Source organism: Lepisosteus oculatus, chromosome 9 (genome assembly GCF_040954835.1).
Source record: "Lepisosteus oculatus isolate fLepOcu1 chromosome 9, fLepOcu1.hap2, whole genome shotgun sequence".
Taxonomy (NCBI): domain Eukaryota; kingdom Metazoa; phylum Chordata; class Actinopteri; order Semionotiformes; family Lepisosteidae; genus Lepisosteus; species Lepisosteus oculatus.
Window position 1 is genome coordinate 41,917,817 of NC_090704.1, and position 12,744 is coordinate 41,930,560.

Consider the following 12,744-nt stretch of genomic DNA (forward strand, 5'->3'; position numbering starts at 1 on the left):
TCTACTTTTAAATACTTTCAAGAAGATACCATACCTCAATGACCGATGTCTTCCTAAATATATATTTTTTCCATACAGAAAGTAAAAAATAGTTCAAACCAAACATTTTGTTTTAGGCTAGTTGTACTTAAAAAGGTAGTTCTAATCTAAAAATAATTTGAAAAGTCCTTTAAGGTACTGTGAGTTTGTGGCTGACTGCGTTATTGGGTGTGCTTATGCAGTCACTTAAGTGGAGACGATGTCTAGTCTGAAGGTTGAGGAGAAGCACAGCATGAAGTGTGTAGCTGTACAGTAGGTCCAGGTAGATGAAGATGCATTTAGAGAGAGTAAATGAGCTGTGAAAGCAGGTTCTCCTTCCTCCAGTAGAAGTGACCTTCAAGGAGCTGACGAGACGTGATATTTTCTGATGCCAGTAGCTTGAGCTAGGCCTAAACAAGCATTGTCTTCGTGTAGCTTTTTTTTCTAGCTGAAACATTTGTCACCCATGTGAAATAGGACAAAAAGACAGCTCGATTGCTGGCACACCTCTGACCTGTTTTCACGGGCTTGTGTTACATCGGGGACTGCTCTTCTGTAACTCGTTCCACCACAACCTCTTGAACAATTGAGCTGCAATTCAGTTGTTTTTTGTATCACATGGTATGGCTACAACATTGGATTTTGCAAGATTTTCAAAAGTTGTCTTCTCAGAACAGTAAATAGTACAGCTGTGAAACTTGAGTGTGAGTGAGCATGTAACCTGTTTTGGAGTGGTAACTGAACTGAAGCCGTTAGTGGGCTGCAGCACTTCAGTGTAGCGTGGCTGCGCTGTGTTCGTATGGCTCCTGCCTGTTGCCCCATTCTCAGAATTTGGCTGGATCGGAAGCGCAGGGGAGAAAAGAGCTATACTTTCTTTGCTCCAGAGAACCCCATCACTAACTGGGAGCCTTATTTTTGCTCTCATCTGGAAATCCGATTTGAAATGGCATCTCGCTAAACGGGCTTTCCTAAGATGATTTTTGTGTCATTCAGCCAGTTTGTTGCGTGAAGACTTCATTTCTGTTAGAAGGCCCCTTCAGGGCATTCTTTGGCAACTGTTCACACATTATACTTTTTTATTTCCTGAGATTGAGATTTATTGAGTGCTTTTTCCTATTTCAATAATAGCCCTATGTAATTTAGACTTGGTTTTTAGTTTGGATTCTGGACTGGGGTGTCTTCTGTGATTAAATTTGCTTGTTCTCCCAGCATTTGTGTGGGTATTTCCAAAAGCATGCTGGGCTAATTTGTGTCTCAGAGTTGTCTCTGTGTTCTTGTATGGGTGTGTATGGACAAGTATTCAACTCAAGAAGCAGTCTTATCTTTTGTCCCGTGCTTCTAGGATAGGTTCTTGGATGCCACACCCTTACCAGGCTGAATATGAGTATACAGATTATGTAGTGTTTGTGCCTTATATTAGGAGCAAGGCATTTAGGCCTTTCAGTCAGCCTTGGGATGCACTGGTTGGGCTATCCATTTCACAATATTGAATTTACTCATTTCCTTACAGGAAGGAGGAGGCAATACGTTTGGGGTAAATCGTGCGTTGCGTGTAGTGTAAATGCTGTTGTTTCTGATTGAGTTGTTAGGGATTTTCATAGCTTACTCTTTTATAATGGTTTAGGTGTTGTTAAAAATACATTTTGTGACCATTTATAAAATGTTGGAAGTCCATTGCATTGTTGCCTAGTATTTAATGTTCTATAGAAGGCCATTTGAGGGAGAGTCGTCAGTCTATAAAATGAATTGATCGTCTTTTTGTTACAGAATGTACCAAAGTCAGACATAGATAATTTCACTCTTTAGTCTTGTGCAAGGTCTAGAGTAGTTATTGCAGACTGTCCTCTAATCCTTGTCTTTTCTCCTGCTGTCAATGGATCTCTGTTGCAGAAATTAAAAAGCTGGTAGCAGGTATGGATTTCTCTTCACCTTTCTCCCGTTGGTCCCTTCCATTAAAGAAAGCATTGCTGTTCGCTGGCAGCGTTCTCACATTCGTTAACTGGTAGCATCTTCGTGCAGCTAGACAGGTCAAAGTGTCATTTGGGTTTAGCGGTAGCAGAGATTTGATCCTTCTCTGCAGGCTGTTAGTATAATTTGTGTGACCATTTCGCAGCACTTCGACCTCTTGCTCTCTGTCTTGTTCTCATGTAAGGCACTGAACTGTTCCTGTCTCCTCATGCTCTTTCCCTGCAATTGAGAGCATTTCACAGACCTATGTCCTTATCCCCAGCGTCATTAACACCCCCCTCACAGCTCCATATCCATCTTTTCTCCATGATGGTAGACTCTGGTGCTCATGCCCGGTCCCCTCTCTCCCCCCTCTCCCCCGCAGAGGTGCAGCAGGAGGGGAAGCTGGACCAAGCCAAGCTGCTGGAGGTGCTGAAGGAGCAGCAGGAGCAGCAGAAGAGGCTGTTGGACCAGCATGAGAAGCTCTTGGCTGTCATCCAGGAGCAGCACAAGGAGATTCACCAGCAGAAACAGGACGGAGAGGAGGAAAGGCCCCCAGGTAACACACTGCCTGCAGGGCACTCGCAGACACCCAAGCAGAGAGAGCGCATAGTGCTTGCGATTCCTTAAGAGCTCCCCCAGCACGTTCCAGGCAGTGCACTTTCTAAGTGATTAAAAGAGAGCACTTTGCCTTCCTGATATTTCCTCTTTTTATAAATGAATTCCTTGCATTTATCCCAAAGGTTCTCAAAGTGTTCTACATGAATACCCACCACTGAAGTGCAGCCCCCACCTGGGTAGTCATTACACACCAGCAACCCCTCTACACAGCACTACAGCTGGAGAAGTGGGGAAATTTGCTTCTCCAATTGACTACTAGTCCAGTGTGGAATTTAGCCAGGACATCAGGATTTCCATCCCCTACTTTTTTGGAAAGTGACCAAGTAGTAGGGAGACAGGTTTAGGAAGTGAAGTTCTGGCTTTACCTATTAGCAGATAAATGACATGTGAGGTATAAAGAATAACTGGAAGCTTAGGTTAGTATGTCAGCGCCCTCTGTCATGGAGGGTGTTAAACTGAATTGCAGTGTTGGGGTTGAGACTGTGGCCAGTTTTTCCTTTTGCTAAGGTTCTGACAGGTAAGCGAAGTGCAACAGTGCTTTCTGTGCATTTTTTCACGTGTGGCCCTGGAGGTCTGCTGAGTCCTGCTCCTGATGGCAAGCTGCCTGCTCGCTCACGGGCCCACTGTGCAGGGAGGTGCTCCTGCACACTTTCACTCCCAGGCACCCCCCCTGTCCCCGGCTCCGGGGGTTCCTGGAACCTGCTCCGCCACGCGGAAGTATGGCTGACCTGCAAAATCATGCATTTAGGATTTTGTTCCCTTATGACCTAAGTGGCAGTCAGACATTACTGACTTCCTCATTAACAGAATTCAGGAAATTATTTTTTGGGTGTTTATTCTCTTTGAGAAGTGTTAAGAATAATTACACAGTTATTCCTTGTGTTACTTTGCAACATCCTGCCAAAACATGCTAATCATCTGGGTTTTCAGAAGTGATGTAAATGAACTTTCCTTTCAACAGAACAGCGATTAAGTTTCATTTACTCACATACTTTTATAACTGACTACAGCGCTTTATTTTCTAAAGCAGCTATTTCTCATTACACAATTTTTAAGCTACTGGGCACATGCCTATGTCTTTAATTTAATTTACTGTATTTAATTAGAAATGCCTGAGCCATAATGAATTGCAGTTCTTGTTTATTGTCATTATGTTTAGATGGAGGATGAAATATACCCTCTGGCATTCATGGTTTTTTTAATGAGGTTAAAATGGCTCTTCACCACAGAGACACCCCACACTCCATGTTTGTATAAATGTGTTTTATATATCCCGTTGAGTAATAATGTAGCAATGTTTGAAGAGCTAAATATGAATAGTTTTCTATAGTTATTTTTAATTTTTCTGTTGCAGTATGAGGTGCCATGTATACTGTGCTCTTTAGCTAGCAATGAAAAACTGCAATCTCGTGACACTACTGAAATAACTTTGTTGGTTCAGGTGGCTGAAATATCATGTTGGTTTAGTAACAGTGAATTGTTATTGTGCAGAACTGTGGAAAAAATACCTTTAGAAATTCTAAACATTTAGAATCGTATGTAGGAGTTTACTACTGTGGCAGTAAACTGTATAACCTGCTCTGTCTCTCCAGAGGAGCACCCAGAGGCCCAGGCACCACCAGGAGAGCAGCTGGCTGAGAAGCCCGAACCCGAGGGTCAAAACCCTCAGGGCCTGGCAGTAGATGGCCCAGTGGGGGCAGGAAGGGGCGCAGCGCTGGACACTGACCAGCGAGAAGGGGGTGCTGACAACAGGGAGCACGCGGGTGGCGGGGCGTCCCACCACAAGCCGGCCCAAGAGGATGCCCCTCATCACCCAGGACGGAACGCGGAGGAGGTGGACCACAGCGGCCCTAAAGATGGGACGAACAAGGAAGAGCGGCGCAAGGAGGTGCCGCCGGATGCCGCAGCCAAGCCGCTGAAACCAAACTGGGGGCAGGAGAACCAGCCTGTGAAGGCTCACCAGCAGCAGCCAAGGGAGGGAGAAGCTGGGCACCGATTTGATGAGGCAAAGCCCGACGTGAAGGTTGGGGTGGCGGTGGGTGTGCAGAAAGAAGTTGGAGCCAGAGGAGTACCCCTGGGTCAGAAGAAGCCCCCAGCTGTAGAGCAGGCTCAGCCCAAGCCCCACCATGAACAGCTGGCCGGAGAAGGAGAGAAGCAGCAAGAGAAGAGAGCAGAGCAGGCAGAGGTGGCAGTGAAACGCAGAGAGGCCGATGAAGGGGACAAGGAGATGGAGAAGGAGGAAGACAAGGAAGGAGAGATGCAGCGTGCCAGAGATGCCCAACAGGCCGTAGAGGAGGTGAAGGCCAGAGCAGCAGCCGAGCAGGAATCTCTGAAGAAGGGTGGAAGGGACCTAAAGCAAGACACACTGCAGAGGCCAGAGGTACGGCAGCCGCCTGCAGAGGAAGAGGAAGAAGGGGCAGCGGCAATGGAGGAAGAGCAGCCGCTCGGCAAAGACAAGATCTTGGAGCAGAAGCAGCCACGGGACACGGAGCCCAAGGGGAATCCGCCGAGAGACCCGGGGGGAATGGATCTCAAGAGGAGGAGGCGGGAGCTTGGGGGGGGTGGGGGCGGGGTCCCGGGGCTGGAGCCCCTGCTGGAGCTGGGGGGGTCGGACCTGCATGCCGCTCTCGAGGGCCAGCTGCTCGGGGGGTCGCTGGTTCACACCCGCCAGATCAAACAGGAGCCCCAGTCCGAACAGGAGAAATAATACATTCAGCGCCCATCCCAGAACCAAGCCCCTGCCTCCCTCCTCACCCCCCCTGCGCACGACGTGGAGGCGGCTCTGCCCATTCAGAACCCATGACTTGAAGGACCGAGAGCCCAAGCTTTTCATCGCCCTGAAGCTCCAAGGGCTTGAGCTTGAGCTGCAGCTGGCTGTGTTCTGCTTTTCTTTTGTATTGGCTGCTGCCTTCTTAACATCTGAAGCATATGTCCACAGCCAAAATGTTGTACGAAGATCAAGGCAAGCTTTGAACATTAGAGTGTTCAGCATGGTTTGCTGTGGGAGGATGCATTGACAAATTGAAACCGTTTTAGACCTTGCAGCTGGCTAAACCCAGACAGAAGAGACAGGAACTCCCATCCCATCCCTCCCTTATTTTTGTTCACAGTATGGATTATTTGAACGTACAGCAGTAAGACATTCCACGTCGCAGACAAGTCCGCAGTTTGGGATGACAGGGGTGTTCTGGTTAAATGGCGGGGTTCCATGACACAACAGGAACGTTTCCCTAGCAAAACAAAGCACAGCCCAATCTTAAAGGTTAAAAACTGTTAAAAATATCAAGACTTGTACACTGAACACATTGCAGTGGAATCTCGGTTGTTACCTCGATGTCTGTCTCCAGTTTCTATGCCACTGTGATGACGGCTGTCAGATGACAGAAGACTGCCACCAAGCTCTTGTATGAAGCCTTTTGCTACAGTTAAAAATTTACTTTCTAGACCATTTTCCCCAAAATACAGTAAAAACTTTCTGCAAATTTGGGGAGAAAATTTCAGCAAATGCTACATTTACTACCAGATTTATTTTCCTTGGAGAAAAAGTGAGGACGTCTTGGGAATGTGCTAATGTGGAGCACAGTGGGTGTGGCTTTTTGTTTTTCTTTTGTAAAACCATAAATGTTGCAAACCATTAACTATGAACCTTCTCCAAGTTGAGAGACTAAAATAACATTCCAAATGGCTTTGTGACATTTTTTTTCCTCCCACTTACAAAGCATGTTTCAAGCTGCTTGTCAGTGCTGGGTCTGTAAAATCCGTCCTGTTCCAAGCAAATCTTACAAAACCTCAGTGGAGCTGACTCGAATCCACTGCCATCAGCAGCAATGGACTGTTTTCATAAAATACCTTTTAACCTGAGAAAACCAGGCATTGACTCATGTCTAAATTATCTGGAGTTCTTTGAAGTCAGCAGGCGTCTTGTGTCCATTAGTCAGAAAAGGTGCTAATGACAGTTCAGTGAAAGTGAATTGCCAACAGTGTTCTCTGCAAGAGCCCTTATTGTAAAGTCACCAAGACATTCAGTCTTTCTCCCCTGGTACCGGTCAGTCAGAGCCCCGCTTGGGGAAACAACCTGTCTCGGTACCACACCTTCAGTAGGCAGGATTACTGGGCATCTTATTTTTCCAAAAAAGCTGTCAACCTTAGAAACAATATGTTCCGTCCTGGATTAACTGTGAATGCAAGGAAATGTGTACAAAATAAACGATAAAACCAAAGTGGCCATATATTAATTGGAGGTTCCTCAGCCACACTAGAACAATCCATATTGTCAAATCAGCCTGAAAGGGCTTTTAAAATCTCTTCATCTCCAAAGGCCTTTCTTGAAATGTGTGGGTATGTATGTTTGAGCATGGCTTTTAATAGAGAAGTAGAATATACGTAGAGGATAGGATCATCCATATGAAATCTGTAACTTTACATTCCATTTTCTTTTACCGTGACCAATACAAAGACAAAAAAGTAGATATGCATGGCAATGTACTTATCAGTTAACCTAAGTGAATCAAGTTTTTATTGTTCCAGTTTAATTTGGATGTCTTGTTGTTTATCCAAGGGGGGAAGCGGAGTCGGTTGTACTTGATTATACTGGTTCCTTTAGAACAAGGGTCTCCAACCCTGGTCCTGGAGACCACCAGTCCCCAACCAGGTCTTAGAGTTCACCCAGAATTGCCCGTTTTTAAAGACTGGCTCAAGATGTAAGTTATGAATCAAATCAATCAAACACGTAATATGCTCAAATAAAGGAAATCTGGTCTGGTAAATTTCCAATTTAAACAAATTGCTTGTCAATTCCTCACAAAGGAATTATTTTGAGTCTTTAGAAACTTATGATTTGTTGGTTATCTATTAAATCTGCTGCACTGTCTCTGCAGGAGTGGAGATAAAGATGCCTGTATTACAGGCTAAAAACTGCTTGTTTGGGAATAGAAGTTTGTTTAACCTTGGAGCTGATTGTTGATGCTCTTAATGTCCACTTCATGCCTCTTTTTCCATAGGCTTGACATCATCTTGGAATGTGTTTGTGCATTTGCATTTGTTTTGATGGAAATGTATGTATTGTAGTCCCATTCAGTGCAATCTTAATGAAAATCCCAAAACCCATTCAAACATATGCATTTGTGTAAGGTATTCTGCTTGCATCTAGATTGAAGTTTTGTCAATGAACATTTGAAGAAGGTACAGTTTGCTGACTGTGAAGTATACTTTTTTTTTCTCCTCTGAAGGATTGGTCTGATTTTGAGTTGGTGACAAAAACAGTCAAGTTCATATTGCTTTTGTGCAAAAGTAAGTAGGTGTGTGTTAGCTCCTGAATTTGCTGCCTAAATACACCAGTTTTTCTTTCCCCATTTCTGATCTGGGTTTGAAAAAACAGCACAGAAACTGTTCTACTCTCTCTGTAACCAGACAGTTTTTGCTGTTTTTCACAGGCCTTGTATGAGCAGACATTTCGTGCTGGCACGAAGATGAGACCTGATATCGTGCAGCTCGTCAACGTACACTGTTCACACTCTTCCATAACATTCCAGACCCTCGTCCTGAATGTTGTTGATCTTTAGTGCCTTATTGTCGTTATAATGTACTGCAGAATTGTGTTTCATGTAGTGTATGTCGTGTTCCATCCATGTTTGAAGAGTTATAAATGAACCTGTCACGGGTGTACTTACTGTTTTGTGCCTCTGTCACAAAACAGCAGTAAATGTGTCTACCAGCAATTTGGTATCCAGGCTTGAAATACAATATGCAGAATGTTGTTTGGTGTTGTATGGCTAGAACTTTAAAGCTAAGTGTTGAAGTTAGCATTTTTTCAGGGATCTTTCTGAACTGCTTTTTGTTCCAAAAAACTAGCAGATCAGTACCTTTTCTAGTTTTTCCATCTGTAAAATCAGTCATGTGGTTGTCTCATTTTGAAAAATTCTGGGATTGTGCTGTGACACTGCTTAACTCCAAGCCAAACTCTTCCAACTGTTTATTGGTGCAGAAAACAAAATAGTTGCTCTACTTGCACAGATTTATATTTTTTTAATCTGAATAGTGCATCACAAGGACAGTACTAAATTATTAAGTTATTAAGTTGCCTAAGGTTCAAGTATATCAAGGCAATCCTTTAATATACATAAAACTATTTACAAGGACTCTGCCTGCTTTGGAGAAGATGAGATTCCTGTGGACCATCAACTGTCTTGAGATGCGATTTCACATCTAAACTACCAATGAAAGACGAGACTAGAAGTAATTGGATTTCAAGTGTTCAGCATTGTTCCTAATGCATACCAAAGTCACAGTAAACTAAATATAACAGTGGCAAATATTTTATTTGTATTTTGTGAACATAAGTATTCATGACCACTTTGGTGTTGATATGACAGCTGACATGCTCCTCCACACCGTGTTAATTAGAGCCACTTGTCTTTTGGCACAGTGCAAGCACCACGGTGCCTTACAGGAGAGAGAAAGAGCTAGTGCCGATGGGAGGAGCGGCCTGTCCCAAGAGCTACATTTCTACCAGTTGTGTGCTGGGGACTCCCAGTCACAGATGGCAGTAACATTTTTTACAGTATGTAATAATGTAAGGGGTATAACTTATGTGTTTGCTTTAACTTTTACCTAGATGAAACTCAAGCTCACTACCTCTGTACCCATGTTGACTTGCTAAGTGCTCCAATATCTTGTATAAAATACTGTCAATCTTGTATTTCTGAGACCACAGTGCATTATGTTTTCATGTAAAAGGCTTAGGTTGGTACATATGAAATTCCCTGCTCTCAAACCCACTGATTTGGGTTTTTGACTGTCACCCTCCAGGCACCATGCAAAATAGAAAATAAGTGCAAAAATAGGCAAAAGCAGTCCTTTCTTGTAACACATGCAATAGAGATTACTTTGTGAAGCTTGCAAATGCTTTTTTGATAAGTAGCTGGGGTGAAAAATTAATAAAAAGGTTTGCATGCTAAATTGATAAAACCAACTGCGCAAGAAGTTACAGTAAAACTCAATTTTTAAATGTTGGAAGATTTGATGTACTGTTTGTACTGAATTTCTAAACCAATTCATTGATTGTCATAAGGCTTCTTTTTTTTTTGCAAAAAAGTCTTTCAAAAAACTGATTTCATGTACAATAAATATTTTGAAAATCACTTTCAATATGGTCTCTCTTGGATGTCCTGAAGTTTTTTCCACTTTGTTACAAAATCAGGTTATCAATTAAATTACAATACATGTTGATTTAAAGTTCAGTATTTCAACAGGACCACATTACAACCTTGTCTGAGGCAAGTTTATTTAAAATCACATGAACCAAACCAGCAGTACATGTTTTAATAAACACCCTCAATGGCTCTGCAGCTGTATAGACAGTTTTTTAAGAAAACCTATGGCCTGTAGAGAGAAGTTAATTTGGTCTGGACCATAATTCTATATCATGTCTATCATGTCCAGTAGTTGCACTGGTGTTTGTACGATTTGAACATTTCACAGAACACCAAAAGATACCCTTTGTTACTATGTGCAATTTGTATAAGTAAGGTTTTGGAAAAGAAAACATGACTTTTGTAATAAGAACTTTGGGCTGAAAACCCAGACTTGTAAGAGAAAACCAAGATACTGCCAAGGTGCAGCATTTCAAAAGCAAACCTTTTGGTCTCGCAGAAACTTCCTGCATTAACAACCTGCTTCTAATTGCCAACCTGCTTGAGTAGCACAGTGAAGCTGAATCATTAGTGGCAGGTTTTACTGCCTTTTGGCTATTTACATCTTGCTAATGAGGAGTGCTCATGTTTTAAATGCAGGATACAGGGACCTCATAATGAGGACACAGGTACAGCCATGTGTGATCTATTAATGTGCTTAAATTCTTTAATTTTAGTGGCAGGACAGGGTCATCTTTTACACTAATGAACTTAACTTTCATCTCTTATTTCACAAGCAGTTTGTATCTCATTTTGCATTCTTCTCTAGAATTTCTGTCACCAAATCATTCTTACATACTGGATAGCATTACAGACATTACCCATTTGTCAAATTGTTTTTACAAAATCTCCTCCAACAACCAGATGATACATTTTACTACAATTCCTATATGTCCTGCTTCTGCAGGTATGTCAATAAAATTAACAGTATAAAAGTTACAGCATCCTTAATTTAAGGATTTTAAATTCATAAACCCAAACCTAGCTTTACTCAACTTTATTCACATGCTGCAGTTCAATGTAAAATAAGTAGCTTATGAAAAACATTTATCTTGCTTGTACAAGTAACTGATGATGTTCAGGGTATTTCTGTCAGTGGTATAATCTAGGCTGTTTGGCACTGTGTGATGAACCCTGATGTCTAATGTGTTTCACTTGAGGATGGAGACCAATTTGGCTTTGCTTCAGTTGAAGAAAACAAGTTCTTCCTCCATGTCTTCACACGTAACAGTGGGAGGACTGTCCTATTTTACATTTCTCTTGGCCTGCAAGGAAAGGAGAGAGAGGCAGAATTAAAATTTATGGAGATTTATTCACACAACCTATAAATTACAATGTTGCCAAAGCAGGAACCATTGCCAAATCATGCACAAGCTTTTACACCAATAACTATTTGAGGAGGCTTTCTCCGTTCCTCTGGCTATGACCAGTTTCCACTCCCTTCCTGCAGTAAAACTGACAACTGCTGATACGACACTATAAAGACAAGAATCTGGGACATCCTGGTGGACATCTTTCCTCTGCAACAGACTTTCCTTCAGCTGTTCCTCACCTGTATGGGAGGAATTGTCTGGGAGCACAACTGGAAATCTATAGGTTGTTACAAAAGTATACTTCTCAGCCCCTGCTGTAGCTGGAAAAAATATACACCTCGCAGTTTAAGCAACTAATAAGCATCATTAATAACAGGCAGTTGTAACTACCATGAGCTCTCCCACATCAGGAAGGACGCCTGTATACCCAACTGCCTTACTAGCACGAAGGCAGACCAGGCTGTAAGTGACCTGGTCATAGTTCCAGCTTTCTTTGTTACTCCTTGTAGCTCAGTTCGAAGATGCTCTAAGGGCAACTAAGCACAGGGGTGCTTTTCCCCAAAATAAATGCACTGTGGACAAAAGGACCCTTACTTTTGCCTTACTGTTAGAAAACATTGTGTGTGAGCATTCACTGCAGACTAGCGATAAAAGCTTGTGTCAAGGGATGTGATGAAGCCCATTAAGACCAGCTGTGAGTCTGTATTAATTTGTGGTGGAGCAGTGGCTCTGTGGCGAAGGATCTGCACCTGTGGAAGTTTTCCAGTCCAAAGGCAGAGGAATCCCACTCCGTTGGGCCCCTGAGCAAGGCCCTTAACCCCAACTGTTCCAGGGGCGCCGTATAAATGGCTGACCCTGCGATCTGACCCCAGGCTTCCCTCCCCCTGTCTGTGTGTCTCATGGAGCGCAAGCTGAGGTATGCAAAAGGACAAATTCCTAATGCAAGAAGTTGTACAGGGCTAATAAAGTGATCTTGTTTTATCTTCACTGCAGCTCTGGTCGGTAGAGACGGGCAGCGAGTCGGCCGACTTACGACAGCCACACAACACCTCTTCAGCGCTTCAAACTCCCTCCCGCACTGACCCTTCCTCAGGTCCTGCTTGCCAAGCGTCGCGGAAGACACACATCTCCCATAAGCGGCTGCCTGCAAGGATACAAAACACATTCTATTTTTTTTTTGCGAATAATTCGACATTTACGCTTGGTTTTCCCAAGTCACCGAATCTCCAGAATAGTCCCCAATGGTCTCTACAGATCGAGAACAACCACTAACCTCCGAGGAACACTGAGCCAGCAGTTCCGGGAACCGTCTCATCCTGTCCCGGCTGCGAGTCCAAACGTTTTTTGCCGACATGCTAACTGGGATATAATTGACCGGAGCTGGAGTAACACTGAAGGGTTAATATCTAAACCCTTAAAGGAAAGACCAGGCTGTTATGTTATGTAATTTTCTAAATAAGTAATATAAATATTTTACAAGATCATTTTAATTACACACTTGACAGCTGTACAAAATAACGTCTTTTAAAATATCTGTTATGTCCTACATTCTCTCTGTTCTCTGAACGCAGCCATCTTGCTTACCCTTGACCTCAATACCCTGAGTTTGTTCCAATTGACCAATGATGTCTGCTTGAGGTTTTTGGTTGGTGGAA

At 43.1% G+C, this 12,744-nt stretch overlaps 2 protein-coding genes across 5 annotated transcripts in view; one reads left to right on the forward strand and one right to left on the reverse strand.

Moving 5' to 3' along the window:
* Positions 1-9,725, forward strand: part of slc38a10 (solute carrier family 38 member 10) — a 35,129-nt gene extending 25,404 nt beyond the window's left edge. For 3 of the 4 annotated variants that reach the window (XM_015356275.2, XM_015356274.2, XM_015356276.2), the window contains 3 exons: positions 1,909-1,929; positions 2,351-2,524; positions 4,179-9,725. In XM_015356275.2, the coding sequence (XP_015211761.2) occupies positions 1,909-1,929; positions 2,351-2,524; positions 4,179-5,293 (1,310 nt within the window). In that variant the 3' untranslated portion in view covers positions 5,294-9,725. The remainder of the gene's footprint in view (positions 1-1,908; positions 1,930-2,350; positions 2,525-4,178) is intronic. The other variant, XM_006635419.3, reaches the window with a different exon arrangement.
* A 1,224-nt stretch (positions 9,726-10,949) lies between these two features.
* Positions 10,950-12,692, reverse strand: ndufaf8 (NADH:ubiquinone oxidoreductase complex assembly factor 8). Its single transcript, XM_015356278.2, has 3 exons — positions 12,363-12,692; positions 12,123-12,233; positions 10,950-11,041 (listed from the first exon to the last, which is right to left on the reverse strand). The coding sequence occupies exons 1-3, from the start codon at positions 12,441-12,443 to the stop codon at positions 11,021-11,023; spliced, it is 213 nt and encodes a 70-aa protein (XP_015211764.1). The 5' UTR covers positions 12,444-12,692; the 3' UTR covers positions 10,950-11,020.
* Between the last annotated feature and the right edge of the window lie 52 nt (positions 12,693-12,744).